Consider the following 18,901-nt stretch of genomic DNA (forward strand, 5'->3'; position numbering starts at 1 on the left):
CAGAGCACATGGTGGATGAAAGGTAGGTCTCTTCAAAAATGCACACAACCTTAGAGGTCAAGTGGAGAGGTAGAGTGTTCCCTACCTGAGACCTTGCAGGATACTGAGAATAGAAATGACTTTTCTCCATCCAAAACCCAGTCAGGGAAGGGGTTGGAAAGAGAAAATATTCATGACCAGCTGTGAAGATGGAAATAAAACCCCAGCTCCCAAGCTGAGCAGTCAGTATGATACTGCTGAACGTTTTCCTCCTGTAGCTTCATTCCCATTTGAGTTCCCCAAAGATTCATAACATCTTTCCTTTGAAGAATTGCTCTTTCGTTTGCCCCTTTGCTGAGGCCACAGAGTTCACATAGACCTGTGAGAGTGGTCTTTGATACCAGCCAGCTGCAGCTCTGTACTTTTTATCATATTGTGGTCTCCAAACCAGCCTTCCACTGCACCATCCCTCTCTGCTCTCTGCTGTGCTTTCATTCTGCTGAGTGTCCTGCTTGTCCTCCAGGTTGCTCATATATCTCCTCCCTCCTGCTGCTCTCCAGACAGGCTGATGGCTAACATTTTCCCTCTTTCTGCCAAGTCTTGGCCTTGACTCCCTCTTCTGCCATCTGCTACAACTTCATTGTGAAATTTGACATCGTTCCCAACACTCTGCTGGGTTTGGTGCTGCCTCAAAAGTCCCACAGTTTGGAGGATGTCTCTCCCCATGACACTGTGTGTCATTTTGGGAGAGTCTTACCCAGGCTTTCTCAGGCAGTTTGGCATTTTCCTAGTCACTTTTGCATACTCATTCACTTTTCTGCCAATGCACTGTGAAATGCTGTCCCCAGCCAGGCAGAAGCTTTCCGTGCACCAGCCTGTCATCCGCCTGTTGACCTTTTCTCTTTCCCTTGGAACAGTTATGCAATTACCTGGGTTGCTCTGGAGAGACATCTTTGCCACTATGTTTTGCTTTTAGTATCGATCTCTTGATGTCTAGTTTGGTTGCTTTGTCTTCTGCTCTACTCCTGGGGGAGAGATTTCTGCCCAAACTGAGGTTTGGTACTGAAATGTTTCAAACCTGCTGGCTGCATGTATAAATTTGTTGTGTTCTATAACTTCTCTCTCACTGTAGACCAAATGCAATGTCCTGTTACGTTCAGCTTCCAGAGCCAACCTGACCATCCTGTCCTCCTGTGGCAACCAAACCTTGCCCTCACCTTCAGCATCACTACCCTGATGTGATCATGGGCACATCCCAAGGGCCCTTGATCCCCTGGCTTGGAGTGCACCCCCAGTGACACAATGTGCACTCATTTTCTGCAGGTCTGCATGGCCCCATCAAAAAGCCACCCCTGCACATAAGCAGCCTCTCCTACTCTGCTCTGGTAAAGTTTATTTTCGCAAGTGCATTTTGCACAGGGTCCAATTTCTGCAGAGAGTATACAGAAACATGAACCTCCAGGTACAGAGCTTGCTCATAAATATCTCCCTGATCACTCCTTTGTGAACTAAAATCCCACTGCAAATCATAATCTACCACTTAAAATGCCTGGACATATGGATGAATCCTAATTATGGGGAAAAAATACATGGACATACAAATAAGCAACATTATTCTTCATATAAATGACACCACATGCACACAGTTTACTCCTTTGCCAGGCAGAAACTGAAAACTACAGACATTTAAATGTTCTAACTTCTGTCCCTAAAAATATATTGATAAGAGAAGGGAAAAAAATGTCTTAAAAAACACAACAAGGAAGTAATATAAATTAATTCATCTGTAGTTAGTGGATCAGGCACTTCCAAAAGCACAGTGGGATATGACAATATATAACTTTATATGAATATGGAAATCAGATGCCTGGGTTATAAAAGAGCGTGTTTGGGTAATGAACCCTTTGACGTTTCTCAGCATTGCTCTGTTTGCTGTGGCCGCTTTTGCTCTGGGGCTGCTTTTATGCCAGGCCACGGTGTCCAGGAATATGGAAAGACTCACAAGCTGCCATTAAGGCTTTGATGTGCAAGAATGCTTCTTTAATTGCAGCAATAAAGAAAGAAGTGGGTTCTGCTTTTTGACTTCTTCTTAAGTGTGCCTGTAGCTTCTTGTAACAACTTAGACATATCAAAGTTAGCCTTAACAAAGAGTACTAAATCATAATTAAACTTTCATCTTAATCCAATCCAACTGTCAGTTGTGAGGAAATAATTCTTGTGACTCTAAGACAGAAAGAATTTTAATTCAGGATCAAAAGTAGGATAGCATTACACCTAATTCACTCCCACCATAGGTGGACACATGTAAATAGCTCGTTGGGAATTGCCTTGGGAATATCTTGCTTGTTCAGCCCTGACCTTTTGGACTGCCTCTTCAGGCAACTTAGCCAGTCAGCTCTCCCAGACACGAATCAAGACATGACTCAGACCTGTCACTTCTTTTCATCTCCCTTCCTCTCCACCAGCTGCTGGAAGAATTAAATGCAGATAGCAGATAAGTACAAATCTGCTGGCATCCCAGTCGCACCCAGTTTTTACACAAAGAGCAGTGCTGGATGATTAGTCTGATGCTGTTTGGGACAGCCAGGGGCTGCAGGGACCCTGCTCGTTGCAGGAGGGTGCCTGTAGTCTCTGAGTGGCACAGCCCCTCTGTCCCAGCCAGGATGAGCAATGCTCACAACATCCAGAGCAGCTCCTCTGGAGAGGGCACTCAGGGATGTCTTGTCTACTGCCCAGTGACACTGGACCAAGGAAATTTTCATGGGTGAAGCAACAGTTTATTTTACCACTTTCATTTCTGTCAAGATTACTAAAGGTCTTTTCTACAGTACTGTCAGAAACCATTTTTTGCCTGGTTAGTTCAGGAACAGGGAGAATTTCCTGAGCAGTCTTCTTGTCCTTGCCTAAATGCCCATAAGCAAAGTAGATGAAAGACACACTCCAAGTCACAAGTTAAACAGAAGACCAAGATTTCTTGTGGCATCAATATTCAGGCCACCTTCACATGGACCCCAGGGGTCTGCCCCTTTGCTGAGGGCTTAATTTCTGTAAGAAAATCAGGGCTGTCCCTTGGCAGCATCTCTTAGATGAACAGGACTGTAAGGCCCAGCCCGTGTGCTCAGAGTGCCAAACATCACTGCTGAGCACAAACTGCTTTGGGCCAGAGCTCTGAGAAAAAGATAAAAACTGGGGTGAAAACGGCAAAAGCCTGAGTCTGGAGTGGAGAGAACACAAACTACTCCCAGGTGAGTAACACAATCTGGGGGAAATATGGAGAGTATTTCCATCCCAGCCCTCTTCTCCAAATAGAAAAATAAAAGCTGTTAAGTGAACTGAGGTAAGGAGAAACTTCCCATTTTGCTGGACAGAGCAGAGACAGGGGAGGTACACTGGGGGCACACAAATAATTCATGTTTACCATGGCAAGAGAACAAGAGAAAGATGAGCTATGCAGAGCTCCATGTCAAGGGAGGAAAATTCCAACCAGAAAAGGACATTTTGAGCCATTTGCGAAACAAATGAATTGAGCGAGTGAATTCTGTGGCTCTGTGGTGCTGAGGAAAAGCGAAGAGAAGCTGCCAGGAGGGGTCTAGTCCAAAGTGGCAGGAGGAGCTGGGAAGTCCAGTCCAGTGACAGCTGAAAAGGACAAAATAAACACACGAGGAAGCCTGGGAGGACAGAACTGTAAGAAATGAGAATTTAAATAAAAGCTACAGGGGTTTAAACTGTTGATTTAAATCTAGCATATAACCCCACGTGTTTGATGCTGCTGGTTCCAAATAAACACCCAGACTGAGCTGACCGTGTCCCCATCAGCACCAGAGGATCAAAAAGTAGGACTTCCTATCATTTTAGTGAATGGTGCCTCTGTTTTCCACTAGTGAAAAACAGAGCCTGATTGAAAGATTCCTTTTGCAAAAGCTATCATTACTTTAAATCCTCCGGGTCAAATTCTTTTTGTACACAAGTAAATACCGAGTAATAACAATTCGCACTGATCCTCTAAGAAATGCTAAAGGAAAAGGGGTTACCTATAACCTATGAAGGTAGTTTTTCTCACAACATCAGAGAAAAGTTATTGCTGCAAAAAGGTTTTTAAAGATTCTTGTAGCTACAGCCTGAAAACTACTCTTCTATAGCATTCAAACCCTTCTACGTTATCATTAAAGATAATACCACATAAATACTATTAAATCCAGGCATCTGAACTGACTTCTGCAACATATGTATGATCTTTCCATTTTTATACACAACAAATCTGGTAAACAGAGATTATATAAAGAGAAGTCATTGGAGTATTACAGCATGAGTATAGCACAGAGCAGTTTCCTTCTTTTCAAGTAATCCCAATTTATGCAGCCAGAGGAGTCTAACAATGAAAAAAAACCTGGTTTCTTTTAGGGAAAAAGAAAATTATTTATATTCTAAAATTCTCTGACTGAGCATACTTTACTTTGTGCTCAGTATTTTTAAATGCTTAAAATTCTAAAAGCTCTCTAGCACAAAAGAAATCAAACTCCTGCTTTACTTTGCCTTTTTTCTTTTAATTTACTGTCACCATGTCTGTTCTCAACAGCTCTGCCAGCCTGGAAAACAAGAATGAAGAAGATAAGGAGGAACAGAAATAGAAATATCTATTAGGATTAGGAGTAAAAACAAAATGTAAGAAGTATTTAGGACAAAATTATCCCAGATAACAAAAGTCTTGGATGCCCACCCCTCAGGGAGATAGGCACACAGAGAAACAGAGTGTGCAGGCGTTGGTGCTGCAGGCCAGAAAACACAATCCACAGGGCAATAGGTAGAGAAAATTTGTAAGAAAAGAGCTGTAAAGACCTGTATTCACACTTGGAGAAGTGTGATGATTCAGATGCTGGCAGCCACTTGAAAGACAGTCCTGAAGAACAATATCAGCTTTCTTGTGAAGGCTTTTTGTCAAAGTTTCAAGTGCTTTGTTTATTCCTCTTAGCAAGTGGATAACCCTGAGAAACACAGCAGTGCCACAAACACATTACTGAGTAAATGTCCTGCAACATAAAAATAATTGGAGTAATAATCCTGTGGTCCCCTGAATAGCTATCACCTCTATTTCTTGCAGGCAATTAAAACCAAGGAAGGCATGCTGATTATCTGCCTGCAAGATGTAATGCTGAAAGGGCTGGAACAGGGAGAAGTGCTGTGCAATTCCAACAGGACAAGGAGAGGCACGCTGCTAGTGCAGACCACAGGGGGAAAACCTGGCACTGAGGAGGTGGCACTCAGCAGGCACAGGCAGGGGTAGGCAAGGCGAAGGCTCTTGGGTAGGGAAGGATCTGCAGTGCAAAGTTGTTTCACCAAACTTGCAGAGCTGCCATCACAATTGTTCTCACAGAGCCCTGTGAGTTTTCTCACAAAAGTTTTTTGTTAACTTTCTGGTTTATTTATAACAAAAAATGACTGAAGCCAAGTGAGTGTAGAAACAGTGGGAAATCTCACTAAAGCTGGGCTCAGACATTCAGGACAGGCACCAAAAAGAGTCATAGCAAGTCCTGGGGGGGGGGGCATCAGGAAGGCAGGAACAGGTCCTGGAAGCCTCAAGGAGAAACTTCACCTCATTCTTCCTGGCCTTCTTCAAGGAGCTGGAGAAACTACCCCCACATGTCACGTCTGCAGGCAGCAAAGCACAGCACAAGCATTGCCTGTGGGCTCCATGAGCACTGCCAGTATGAGCCTGCTTGGCTGCACGGATATTCCCAGGGCTTGCTGGAAACCCACTGCTGGACTGCTCTGAGAGGCCACCAGCATCCCCACGGCCTTTGCAGGATGTCTAAACTAGGCTGGAAGGAAACAAGACTCAGAAGGCACAGAGAGCTTCTTCACCACAGAAAATTGCCTTCATCTACCAAGGAACAGAACGATTGTGTGACAAGTGTGGCCAACCTCAGTGCTGGACACAGGGGCTCATGGGTTCTACCTCCACCACCATCAGGTGCCCTGCTCCTCATGGCGCTCAGTGCTCACCAGAGAGCTGTGAGCAATGTGCAAAGGGGTCAGAAACTCTGTGAGCCAGCTGAACATCGTGAGGGCAATACAATTCTCTTTGGAAATGGGGTATTAAGTATTAAGTGTTCTCTGCTCTCAGCATTGCCATCTGGTGAGTAAAGCCCAGGGTTTGCTCTAATTAGTTCTGTCTACAAACAAGAAAATTTCCTCCAGACCCACTTCAACCAAAACATCTGCAAGCACTGTGTCCGGGAATAAAAGCCTGGGAAAGGGGCTCCACTTGGTGTTATGAAAGATGTGGGTTTCACACATCACACACTTTCAAACCCAAATTCCTCTGGGGCTGCCAGAGCAAGCCTCTGAAGAAAGAGATTTACACCATCATGCCAAAACCAGAATCAGCCCCTGGATTTACTACTCTCTAGCTCAGAGCAGAAATGCTAAAGTACCACTCCATCCCTCCTCCTCCTGGACGAATCTCTACCCTGTGGTACATGAAAAATGCCTTTCACAGCTCCACATAATAAAAATAATAATAATTCTTTTCGGGACTGAGCCGTGACGCCTCCCCCCAGCCCGGCGTGCTGCAGTGGGCTCCGAGCGGTGCCGGGGACGGTGGCAGCGGGTGGCAGCTGTCCCTGCCTCCTCCTGCCGCACGCTGAGCCGCTCCTGCCCATCCTACGGGAGCAGGGGACAGCGAGCCTGGCAGCCTGCAGGTGTCTCCCAGCGGAGGAGGCTGCGGAGCCCCTCGGGAGGATGATGTGTGGTAGCCGAGCAGATGTTCACTCGCCTCTGGTGCTCCTCGGGAGGCAGAGCCGCTCCGGTCCCCTCAGCGCGCTGAAGCTCCGCGGCTGCGAGAGATCGGCCCCGCTGCCGCGCCGGCAGCTGCTCCTTTAACGTACAAAGGCAGGGTTTCAAGTGAAGGGGAAGAATGGGAGTCTGGCTGCAGAGCTTCCTTCACCGCTTCAGCAGCAGATTGGAAGAAGCTGAGAGTTTTGATGCCTGGACAACTGGATTCTGAATCGTGAGAAGCTTTGAAACCTCCCCCCCTCCCAAATAAAACAAACCCCTTTGACTTCTTCTCTCAGCAGGAGGGGGAGGGAGGGCGGATTTACCATGAAGACAAATCGAAGATGCAGAGCCCTGCTAGCAGTGAGTCTGAATCTGATGGCTCTCCTCTTCTCTACAACAGCTTTTATCACGACCCACTGGTGTGAGGGCACACAGAGGGTCCCCAAGCCGAGCTGTGGGAAAGAGAAGAAGACAAACTGCCTCAATTACGGCGGGAATGAGACTGCAAATGAGACGAACCAGAATGTGGTTCATTACAGCTGGGAGACGGGAGATGACCGCTTCCTTTTCAGGTATTTCCACACTGGGATCTGGTACTCCTGTGAGGAAAATATCAATGCTGCTGGTAAGTATAAAACAACTTCCTTCCAGCCTGTGTCGCTTTGTGTTTGCCTCAGTGTGATAAGCAACGGGCAAGCCGTTCTGGGCTGTATCTTAGAGCAGATTCGCCCTGCGGAGAGAGGCAGGGTTTTAACAGTTCTTTGTTGAAAAGCAACCTGTTTCCTGCGAGAGCAGGGATTTGCTTGTTTACCTGCTGGCTGCTGCAGGGTCTGAGCTCTCCAGCCAGCTGAGCCCCTGAGCAGCAGCGTGTGCCACCCTCCCGGGCACTGCAGCCACAGACTGGGCAGCGCTTCCCCGCCAGCTGCTCCTTGGAGCGCTCGGAAGGCAGCGGCCGTAGTTGTTAAGGAGGTTCTGACATCTGACGGCAATTGTCCCCAGGACAATGGTCTGAATGGCAGGGGGAGCACAAAGGTCACGGTTTTTACCAGCTGTAGCCCAGCCTGCCTCTTTTCGGCTATCCCTGAAGTAAATGACCACCCGCGAGCCCTTCCTGGAATGTATGTTCATCGAATAGAGAAATGCAGTTAAAGGGTACAACTGGGCACAAGAAAGCTCTCTTCTGTTCCCTGCTCAGCCATTTACTTGCTGGGAACCACTCAAAAAGACATCTCTCCAGTTTATCGGGGCATTCATTTCCTCTGCTGTAGCCTGGCACTTTGCAAGAAATAACACACTGGAGGGTGGGTGGCAGGCAGCTGCCTTGGGACCAGTTTAAGTCTCAGCAGATGAAAACTGACAGTCCCTACTCCCAGAGCTGTCTGCTAGAGCTAACATCCACACTCTGCTTTTGAAAGAGCCCTTTTCTAGATTATGTGACGGAAAAATAAAGTTTAAAATGTGACACAGTATGAGATGATGGATTGTGGATATTTGTTCCTCTCTGGGCTGCTCCCATCCCATCCTGCCACTGCCCAAGGAGCAGACTGGGGAGTTGGTCCTTCACTGCTGGGAGAGAGGAACAGTTAACCATGGATGTGCTGTGTCTCTGAGAACACAGCCCCTCTGGTAATGGGAAGTTTGTGGGATCATGGTAGAATTCTCTCTGAGAATGTACTATTAATTGGGGCAAACCTGGGAAACCTCTCAGCCTGTTTCATCCCAAGGGCTTGTGCATTCTCCCTGGTGTTTTTGAGGAGAGTACTTGTAGAATTAGCTGCTCATTAAAACTCAATTTAATGTTAAAAAAAGGAAAGTTCATGAACTCCAACCTTGGGACTGCAACAGCTCCAGGCTGAAATGAGATCACCAAAGCAACACTCTTGATGTTAGAAAGAAAAACACAGAAAAGAAGATTATTTGTCTTACTGATTTGGGAATCAACTTAGGCCACAGCAGCCTGAGTGATCAGCCTAAGACTCTCTGAGCATCTTAGCTGGGGTTGGCACAATCAAGGATGCCCATATTTCTGGCAGATATTGAAATCTTTCCAAGTCAAGATTTATGTGTGAGATAAGTTGTAACTGTGTGACTCTAGCCCACTCAGAAAAGTGAGTTATCTGTGGGAGAAGAGAAACACAGTGATCTATTCTGTACCGGGTAAACAAAGCTGTGCTGTAGTGGGTGATTTCAGGAGAGAGTTGGAAGCAAGCTTTAAAAAGTTCTGGTGAAAGCAAGAGAGAAGGGGGTTGCTTCTCCCTCCCCACACGCCCACAGCAGCTCTATGAGTGTTTCCTCATTTGAAACACTAACCTGGGGGAAAGTATTCTTCAGTTAGCAGACTAGGAGTGACCAACCTTTGGAAATAACCCAAGCAGGTACAGGGATATTCTGGCTTAGACCGAGAGCTGCCTCTTTCAGATTTACCATGTCTTCTTCTGGTAAGGACGGGAACAATGTAATGGAGACGGGTCTAAATTTGTCCCTAATAGTGCCAACATAAAATACTCGACAGCTCTTCACTCAGACTGATGGGTTTGTATTACCAGACTGTCAGAGTGTTGCCATGGCCTTTTGCAGCCCGACTGATGATCATTTCATCTGAGCCGCAGGGCAGCGAGGCACCAGCCAGCCCCAGCTCAACAGCACAGGGACTGTGCTCACACATACAGCCCCCACTCAGTATATCTGTGGGGAATCCATCCCAGAGGCTCATCCCACCATCCTCAGCACACCTACTGACCCCAGTTCTGCAGGCATCACAAGTCACACAGTCGTGTGTGTATTAAATAGCATTGTATTAATTCTGTTAAATAGTAGTGTATTAAATTAGTCAAAGTCCCCAGCTCAAATGCACTGTATGCTGCCAGCAGTATCTTTCTTACAGCTTTACCAGCAGCACACTGAAGTGACTGCAGCAGCCTTGCTCCAGGCAAAGTCCCTTCCACAGTCACTCACAGCCTCACACTTTGTCAGCAGAGCATATGGCCAGAGCCCATGGTCAGCACCATTCCCACAGCTCCCACCCCATCCCTGATTCCTCCCTGACTCATTGATGTCTGAATTTAGGCAACATGAGGAGAGACCTCATCACAGTCTACAACTTCCTCGTGAGGGGGAGAGGAGGGTCAGGCACTGATCTCTTCTGTCGTGACCAGTGACAGGGCCCAAGGGAATGGCCTGAAGTTGTATTGGGGAAGGTTTAGGTTGGATATTGGGAAAAAATTCTTCCCCCAGAGGGTGTTTGGTCACCGAAACAGGCTGCCCAGGGAACTGGTCACAGCCCCAAGGCTGCCAGAGCTCCAGGAGTGTCTGCACAACACCCTCAGGGACAGGGTGGGATTGTTGGGGTGTCTGTGCAGGGCCAGGAGCTGGACTTTGATGATCCTTGTGGCTCCTTTCCCACACAGGGTCTTCTGTGATTCCGTGCTGGATCCCACCAGGCACGTGTGAATGCCAGTAACTCTCTCTGTGATCATGGTACTGCCAAAACTCTCCAGAGCCTCCAAACTTTCACAGCTATGAGCCCCATTCTTCCTCCAGCCACCAGGCTTTTGATTTCTCTCTCCTCCAGCCACACTGTCAAAACTTTCTGCTCCCTGCACTGGTGCAGCTGCAACACAGCAGATCTTGTAGTGCCACCAGGACCAGCTCCCAGCAGGCTGATGCTGCAGGGAACAGGATGCCAGGGCTCCCACTTGGCTGAAGGGGGTGGGACTCACACCTTAAAATGACATTTAGGCAGCAAGGAAACAAATTTTTGAGTGTCTTCTCCTTCCCCCTGTTTATCTGCAATGTGCATTTAGATTCCAGAGGCTGAGGTGCAAGCAGCATGCCATCCACTTTGTGAAGAGCCCAGCGGAGCGTGCCTGCCTCTTGGTGCCAGTTTCTGGTTTCCACTGACAGCTCTAACAGAGATTGAATGCTGTGATTATTTCTGAAATAATTTGTGAATCTAGAGTTTATTTTTATCCAGCATGTCTAGGACAGCTCAAGAATTCAAAAAGCATTTAGTACCTGAGAAATGTAATTGTGAATCCCCTCTGGGAATAGAGGGACTGGAGCATTTATATTTCATTGGTGGGGGAGTCCTGTAATTATTTAGCACAGTTTCTGACTCAAAAGTGTGCTGAATCCCAGTCTACCAGAAGGAGGACAAGGTTCTCCCTTTCAGAGTGGGTTCAGTGCTTTGGATCCCACACAGGGGGAGGCGTCTTCTGTAGGAGCAACACACTCAGCCTTGGAAGGGGATGAAGATAAAGCTCTGCAGACTGTGCTGGCCATGAGTCCTGTTCTACCCTCACAGGCTGTACTTGGGGCCTCCTCCCGGGCTGTGAACTCCTTGACCATGGCCAGATGTCTCAGAGACAAGCTCACCAGCATTTAATTTCTTATACGTGACTTTGAGCATGTATCTTGTTGCACACCCGCAGTCAGGGTCTGTGCTTGGGCACCACAGGGCACCTCACAAGGTACCGCACAAGGGGTGCACTGACAGCAGCAGTGGTGAGCCAGCTGGTGGATTCCATGGCTCAGGAACACACATGCCATGAAAAAATTAACCCATGAAGTAGGCAAGGTGGCATATCATATCCTAATAGGGGAGTTTGAGAGCTGGGAAGCAATAACAAGTCAGTCAGTTTTGCTCAACTGTGTGTTTGCTTTGATGTTAATAGAAAAACACCATGAACTCAGACCTTGCTTTAGTTGCCAGTGAACAAACAAGCTCAGTATTGACATCCACAGTCAGAGGGGAAGAGCAGTGCCCAGTTGCCTTTTAAGACTACTGTCCCAATAACCAAGGGTGCTCACCATGCTCCCTAGAAATCGGGACACCAGGAATGGGTATGCATGGCTTGTTTTGTGGGTTTGGATTGACTTTTTTGGAGGGCAAGGGGTCTGTAGCTCTTTGTGTGCTCTGTACCACCTATTCCTCAGCACTGCTGAAGGAGTAGAGTGGAATTTAGATGGGATGTAAGGATGTGCCAAAATGGGCCAGAAGAGCAGGCATTGAATGCACCTTGAGGAGGAGCCAGAGAAGGAGAGGGGTTTATCCTGCAGAAATGAGTAAATCTGTGACATATAAAGACCAGAACTTGCCCCAGCCTTTCACAGCTCCAGAGTGGTTCTGCAACACCTTTGTCCCCCGCCCCCTGTGATAATCACACATCCCAGTGATTCACCACAGGTGGCTGGCCAGAGAGGGACTGGGGGAAAGCACCTTGTGAGTATATAATTAAAAGCAAGAGGACTTGGGAATTCTTGCTGGATTATGAGAAATACAATATAATTGGCATGACTGAAACCTGGCAGGTTTATTCGCATGACTGGAATGTAAAAATTGCTGGTTATAAATTGTTAGGAAGGAAAGAGTGGTAAAAGGAATGGAGGAGGTAGAGCTCTGTATTAAAGATAAAATTTCCAGTGTTGGAGGAACTGAACCCAGGGAACCACGATAATCTCCATCTGAGGATGTTGAAATAATTGGTACATGAAAATGCAGGTTTAGAAGCAAGAACCTGTATATCACCTGTATTTAAAGAAAAGTGAAAAAACCTCTACAGCCCACTTGACCCAGGAATCTTAGGGTAGTTTTCAGAGAAAGCACTCACTCCATGGCAACAAATAGGTTTTCTCAAAGGTATGGGTTTATTAAAGGTAAATTTTTTACCAAGATGAATCATTTCTCAGACAAGGGTAATGGATTAGATCCAGTCTCTGTGGATTTGCAAGAAAGCATTTGATGGAATGTCCCACTGAAAATTCTTTCCAGAAGAGCTGCAGACAGTGGGAAGGATGGTAAGGACGTGGAGAGAGAGGCAGGCAGGCTCCACAGTGGGGGTCACTGAACAGCCTGAGCCTGAGCTCCAGGCTGGAAGGAAGGCCCAGTGCACAGAGTCGTCATGTTGGTGGGGATCAAGTGACAATGACAGAGCTCAGACAACACACATCATTGACTGCTTCCATGATTCAGGAACAAAAAGGCATAACAGACAAAAGTAAGTACTCCTTCCTGCAGAGCTCCCTGCCAGGGCCTGTTGAGAAGGCCAAAACTGGGAGTTGCATGGATCCAGAGAGGAAACTTCCATTCCTGTTACTGACAGGACAATTTTAGAGCAATCCCAGGCTGGGAAGTCCTCAAACTGCTGCTGCAGTACTGGTGTGACAAGGGGAGTAGAGGAGCAGAATCACCCTATGCCCATTCCTTCATTCTTCCCTAAATATCTGTCACTGGAGACAACACAAAGACAGTGGAGCAGGAAGACTTTTTGCATCAAATTGTGTTGCAGATTTACTTTATTTTATTGATTATCATGGGGGTAAACAGATTGTAAACTGACTAAAGAACAGTCTTACAAGGAGACTGTGGCAAGTAATACAAAAGGGAGAATTATCCCAATGGAGACCAGATATTTCTGGTTGTCCTCAAATTTGGTTTTGGGATGGATTCTGTTATTGCTGGGATTAGCAATCTAGGAAAAAAAGAACTAGGGATATAATTTGTGTCACCTAAAAAAATGAAGGGAAGATGAATCTTACAGCCAGCCCATGGCCATAAGCAAATGTAGGTGTCTGTGCCCAAACTGATCAACACCATCATTACAGTGGAGAGTAGGGAGCACTCCTTGGGAGATTACACTGCTCCTTCTGCAGGATGAACTAAAACCTGGGATTACGTGTTTGCCTCATTGGCCAGAAGGGAATTTGTCTAAGATGTTGCAAGTCCCAGCACAGAAGTCTTAATTTGAAGAGAATAATCCTGCTTTGAATGTGCTTCTTATGTGTGCTGCCACACAAAATCTGGGAGCATTGGCATTACAGAGGAGAGATTTGTGTGCATAACTGGAGTTGTAAGAGCAGTGTTACATTTTACAGAAGGTTGAAAGCACCAGATGCCAAGGCCTAAAGCTCTGTGAGGTCACAGGTAGGCACCAATTGCAGGGAGAAGATAAGAACCAAGTTGGGGGCCAGTATTTGTCCGTGGGGTGGCTGAGAGCTGCCAAGTGCTGTGACATAAAGAAAAGGTTATTCTAGGGAAAAATCAGCACCACAGGCAACACAAGTGTGTTTTGTAAATGCCATTGTGCATAGGGATGCTAAGAAAAAGGAGAAGGTGAAATAGGTGCAGAGTGGGATTTCCGAGGTAGTTAAGGAAAAGAGAATCTCCTCCAAGAAAAGAAAGCTGGTGTTCTGTGCTATAACAGATTGAAGAGCTAGAGGGGATGTAGTGATACCTTACACATATAGGGATAAAGAAAATAATATGACCTAAGCAACTCACAACTGAGGGGAAAAAAGTGACAATCCAAGGACAGGCTCCCAGACGGTGTGTCTGGACCTCACCTCCACAGAGGGCAGTGTGAGCAAAGGAAACCCATGGGCTGAAATGGAGGTTTCCAAAGTGCAGGAAGAACTGCAGGAGAGAAGAGGAAAGTTTCTGGCCTGAGGAACTTGGGGTGAGTCCTGTATAGCTGATTTGTTGGTGTTTTAAGGAGGTCTGGAAGAGCCCCCTTGCCTCCCTGGCTCACACGGTGCCTGCTCCGTGACGTTCCTGCTCCGGGGAGGCTGCTGGGCACCAGTGGGAGCCAAGAAAAGAAATAGCTGCTGCCTGGGTGCCCATCACGTTTTCTGGAGGTTTTAATGCCTTGCCTAAAGCAGCAGGAATTGGCTCCAGGTGGAGGCAGTGTGTGAGGAGGCTGCTCTGCCGCTGCTGACATTATTACAGCTTCTCAGGATCTAATTGGTATGGCTGCTCATGCACTGAACATTAAACTGATGATCTAATTTGGGATCAGATGGGAAATCTCCCTCAGGCTAGATAACAAGGAGAGTAACAAATTTTTGCCTTCCTTTACAGCATGGGAAGGATCCACTGCAGAAAAGCACTTGTGAACTCCTCCTAACAAATCCCTGGTATTTTGCTTTCAGGATGAGATAGGCCTGGCCATAGGAATTTACAGATTTATTCGTGTTCCTCACGAGGACTCCTGCTCCCTTCCTGTGGTACATGATAGCTGTGATTTCTGTGGTGGTGATTGCTTTATTGCAGACATTCAGGTTTTTATAGGATGTTGGGGATATTTTGTGTCTGCGGTGCTCTGGGAGTTTCGGATTTTAGGTCCTCCTGATCCTGCTGGGCAGACGAGTTGTGTGAACATCTATCATCCATAAAACATGGCCATAAAGTCCCTGCAGGCTGAGCCTCATAACGGAGCAAAGTAAGGGGCCAGGCAGCTAACTAGTGCTTATTCGATATGTTACTCTTCCTCACGAGTGTTTGGATGTGTCTGTTCTCAGACATTTAACCCAGTAGACTTAAAGGAAACATCTGAGGAGTTCTGGTAGTTCCTTGTAAATGGGATAAACTTCAAAGGGCTGGAAGATTAACACATAGGTCCCAGATTTCAAAGAGAACTGAGATGCTTTACCCCAGTGTCAGCGCAAAGTATGAACAGATGCATTCAGGGCTAAGGAAATACATAAGGGATGGAAGATCAATCATCATGGTATCCCCGTGGTTTTTAAATTACACCAGACTCAATCCTGATGTTAAAACTTTCCTTATGTGGAACTAGGGGAAGTGGCTGAGTGACAGATCTCAAAATTGGGACGTACAGGTTGTTGTGGTTTAACCCCAGCTGTTAATTAAGTACTGCTCAGCCCCTCGCTCCCTCCTGCCCATGTGGGGTGGGGAGGAGAGTCAGAAAAAGGTAACACCAGTGGGTTGAGATAAGAACAGCTTAATAACTGCAATAAAGTAAAATACAAAAACAAATAATAATAAAAGTAGAGGAAAGGGGAGAGAGAGCACTAAAACCCCCCCAAAACATGTTGCACAATGCAGCTGCTCACTGCTGCCCAGCCCAACCCAAAGCAACAATTGACAGCTCCTAGCAAGCTCTCCCCAATTTACATACTGAGCATAACATTCTCTGGTCTGCAGTATCCCACTGGACAGCTCAGGTCAGCTGTCCTGGCCATGCTCCCTCCTGGCATTTTGTGCACATCCTCAGTGGCAGAGCATGAGATGCTGCAAAGTCCCTGATTCAGATAAGCCCTGCTCAGCAACAACCCAACCACCACTGTGTTACCAACATTATTCTCATCCTAAGCCCAAAACGCAGCCCTGCACCTGCTAATAGGAAGAAAATTGAGTCTATCCCAGCTGAAACCAGGATAGCAGGGAATAGGGTGCTTCTAGCAGGACCCTCTGTTAGTCCCAAATCGGTGAAATTCCAGTGTTCTTGTTGCTAGACCAAAAGGCAATATAAATCTTTGCTGATCTAGCTTAGAAAGGAATACAGAAGCCAGTGAGTAATAAGAAGCAGATGTAATTACTGTGGAATGACATGGCTTGTAGAATAGTCACAGGTAAACAGAATCCACTTTCATGTGTTCCTCCTTCTGTCTGGCTACGTTTGGTGGGGAGAAGGACTCAAACCATGCTTACAATGTGGAAAATCAGTTGAGAAGTAGAGACATTCCACCATGCTTAAAAAAACCCACATCATACAGCCTGATTTCACTGTGCATCACCCAGCCAGGCAAAAATCACTAATGAGAATTTGTTTCAGAGTTATTGTGTACATGCCTGGAAATAAGGTTCACAAGAGGAAATGCAAGCACAACTTTTTTTCACTTGATTTCAAAAACTGGATGTTCATTTCCAGTGTGCTGCAGTTCACTTCCTTTAAAAGTCATGAAGAAAAGGTTAAAGTTACCTGTTTCCATACCCCAAGCCAGGGATGCCTGCCTGGAAAAACAGGATATCTCAACTGAAAGAGCAAGCAGGGCAGGGACAGGAGGACAGGAGAAGGCTAGACTTCATGCAGTGAGGGACATACAGCAGCTGAATCCTCTGGGAAGAGCATTGATTTTTGTCTTTCCCAGTTTTCTGGATGTCTCAAGGATCCTGGATTGCCAATATCTAGTTTATTTTGGCATATTCACATTGGCTCAGGGTCAGCACAGTGTGGCAGATGGTCACCTCTGGGATGAGCAGGTAAAACCCTCCCCTTCACGTTCTATGGCTTCAAACGCTTAAAGCAACTCAGAGCTCCTTGATTTAATGAAGTCAGCTCTAATTTGACACCAAAATCATTGAAAACCTCTCAGCACTTCTGTTTCCATGATTTTCACAATCACTTGGAAACCAGAACTATTTTCCAGCTCTCCAAATGATGGATGTGTGTACACATCCTTCAGGTCTTACCAAGATAATCAGCAGAGTCTTGTGACTTGGCTGCGTTTCAATTAGACATGATTTGAGAGCAGCCTGTGGAGACATTTGCTTTTAGATGCTGTGTAAGATTATTCACGTCAGGGAGAGTTGCAGCCTGGAAGAAGCAGTTGCCATGGCATAGTCCCAGGCAGCACCGACAGCATTCCCAGCTCTGCCCACACTCCCTGCCCTGCACAGCCCTTTCCTGCTCCAACCAACCAAGAGGGAACCCCACGGTGTGAATGGGACCTCTCTGACAAAATTAGACACGTTCCTTCAGGAATATGCAAACTGAGGAAAAGTGCACGCCTGAAATGAAAAAAGTGGGAAGCTTTAAATTTTTCCACTTTTGAAACGTAGGAAGTTTGAAGGGATTGGATTTGCTGAAGGAGAACAGCAGTACAGCATTCAGGTTTAAAAACAATCCCAAAGGCGATACAGACTGTGAGTTGTCACTGAGAAATTGGGCAAATTCTCAAGATATTTAGAAGTAGCAGAAATGTTGATGGGCAGCAGCAATGAATGGCAGCTGTCAGACGAAGAGAAAATAATTGTCTGCATAGTTCAAGGCATATTTTTGTGCAATTCTGTGTGAATTTGTTTATTTTCCAGAAGAAAATATAGCTCCGGCAAAATCAACAGGGTCAACTGGAAAATGTTGATTTTACGGATTAACACTCAAATTTCATTAGGAAAAAAAAGTCAATTAAGTGCTCTGAGACAGCTTTAATCACAATTTGAATATTTCAGTTGGTAATTAACCTGATACAACTCTGTTTGAGTGAGCCCATTAACCTGCATTTTCCCTCATGTAGTACTTTTTTTCACTGAAGTTGTGTCGGAGTCCTCAGCCTCGTCTAGGCTGGGATCCCTTGAGGATTATGTCTTTTTTTAGACAAATACAATTATTTTACTCTCAGTAGATGATGTGGGATCTCATCAGAATCACATGACTCCAGATATAACTGGAGAGATGAAGATTTGTTAGGGCCTGGTGGGAAAAAAGGGGACCTTGTCTGTCGTAGGCTGGGAGCCAGGGTGTTACTAAAAGGGAATGTTGTTCAAAAGAAATGTAATCATTTAAATTTCCATCATAACTGCACTTTTGAACTCATAAAATTTTATGCAGAAAAAGTGGATACAGACAGCGTTTTCTTTCTTCTTTTTTTTTTGGTGAGATGAAAAGCAGAGTTATAACAGAGTTCAGCCAGAACTACCAGGTTTCTTTTAAGTCAATTAACTAGAATATTTTCAGACCATGTCACTGCAAGACATACAAAATAGGATTTTTCAGGGTTGTTTTTATTTTGCTGCTCTCATTATTAATCAGGCATTTACCCCTGGCTCAGAGAGGAAAGAACTCAGGAATGCAGGACCAAAAAGTAGGATCCAGAACATCAACTTCTGCTCTTTGCTATGACAACAGCCATATTAGAAACAGAATATTGTCTTGAAGCTGAAGCGCTTTTTGGTGTTTTTTCTGCCCTCTTCCTGATTTCCAGTCTAAACCAACAGGTTCCTGGCCTGTGTGAGGTCCTGAGGACAGAAACAAACAAACCACACCTTTTAGGTGGAAGAAGGAGCAGAATGTGGGTCTCACAAAGGCTTAAAGGCAGAGGGCACACAGGGCTTGGATGGACATCTGTGTGCTGGAGCTCAGACCCAGTTTATGTGCACCCAGACCTGCCTTACAGCTGCCCTGTGCAGCTCTCTAATTCCATGGGCCCAGAGAAGAGCTCTAACGCTGTCCACGTCATTAATTGTTGTCTTCCCTGATGGGGGAGACGTTCAGATTTGTGCCAGGAGACAAAAGGAGGCAAATGGGACTTCATGGCTTCTCAGTCTCCTGATAGGTGTTTATTAATTCTAATCTAAGGAGTACAAACCACTGACATGGCTTAGACATAGCACAGAGCAGAGAATGCAGCA

At 46.0% G+C, this 18,901-nt stretch overlaps 1 protein-coding gene across 4 annotated transcripts in view; it reads left to right on the forward strand.

The window, feature by feature from the left end:
• The first annotated feature begins 4,816 nt into the window (after window positions 1-4,816).
• Window positions 4,817-18,901, forward strand: part of GSG1L (GSG1 like) — a 56,462-nt gene continuing 42,377 nt past the window's right edge. The window contains exon 1 of one of the 4 annotated variants that reach the window (XM_042037821.1): window positions 4,817-7,378. In XM_042037821.1, coding sequence (XP_041893755.1) covers window positions 7,078-7,378 — 301 coding nt within the window. In that variant the 5' untranslated portion in view covers window positions 4,817-7,077. The remainder of the gene's footprint in view (window positions 7,379-18,901) is intronic. The other 3 variants (XM_042037822.1, XM_042037820.1, XM_042037819.1) reach the window with 3 other exon arrangements.

This window comes from Corvus kubaryi, unplaced genomic scaffold (assembly GCF_017639235.1).
Source record: "Corvus kubaryi isolate FWS band 111438036 unplaced genomic scaffold, C.kubaryi_AGA036_p1.0 37387, whole genome shotgun sequence".
Taxonomy (NCBI): Eukaryota; Metazoa; Chordata; class Aves; order Passeriformes; family Corvidae; genus Corvus; species Corvus kubaryi.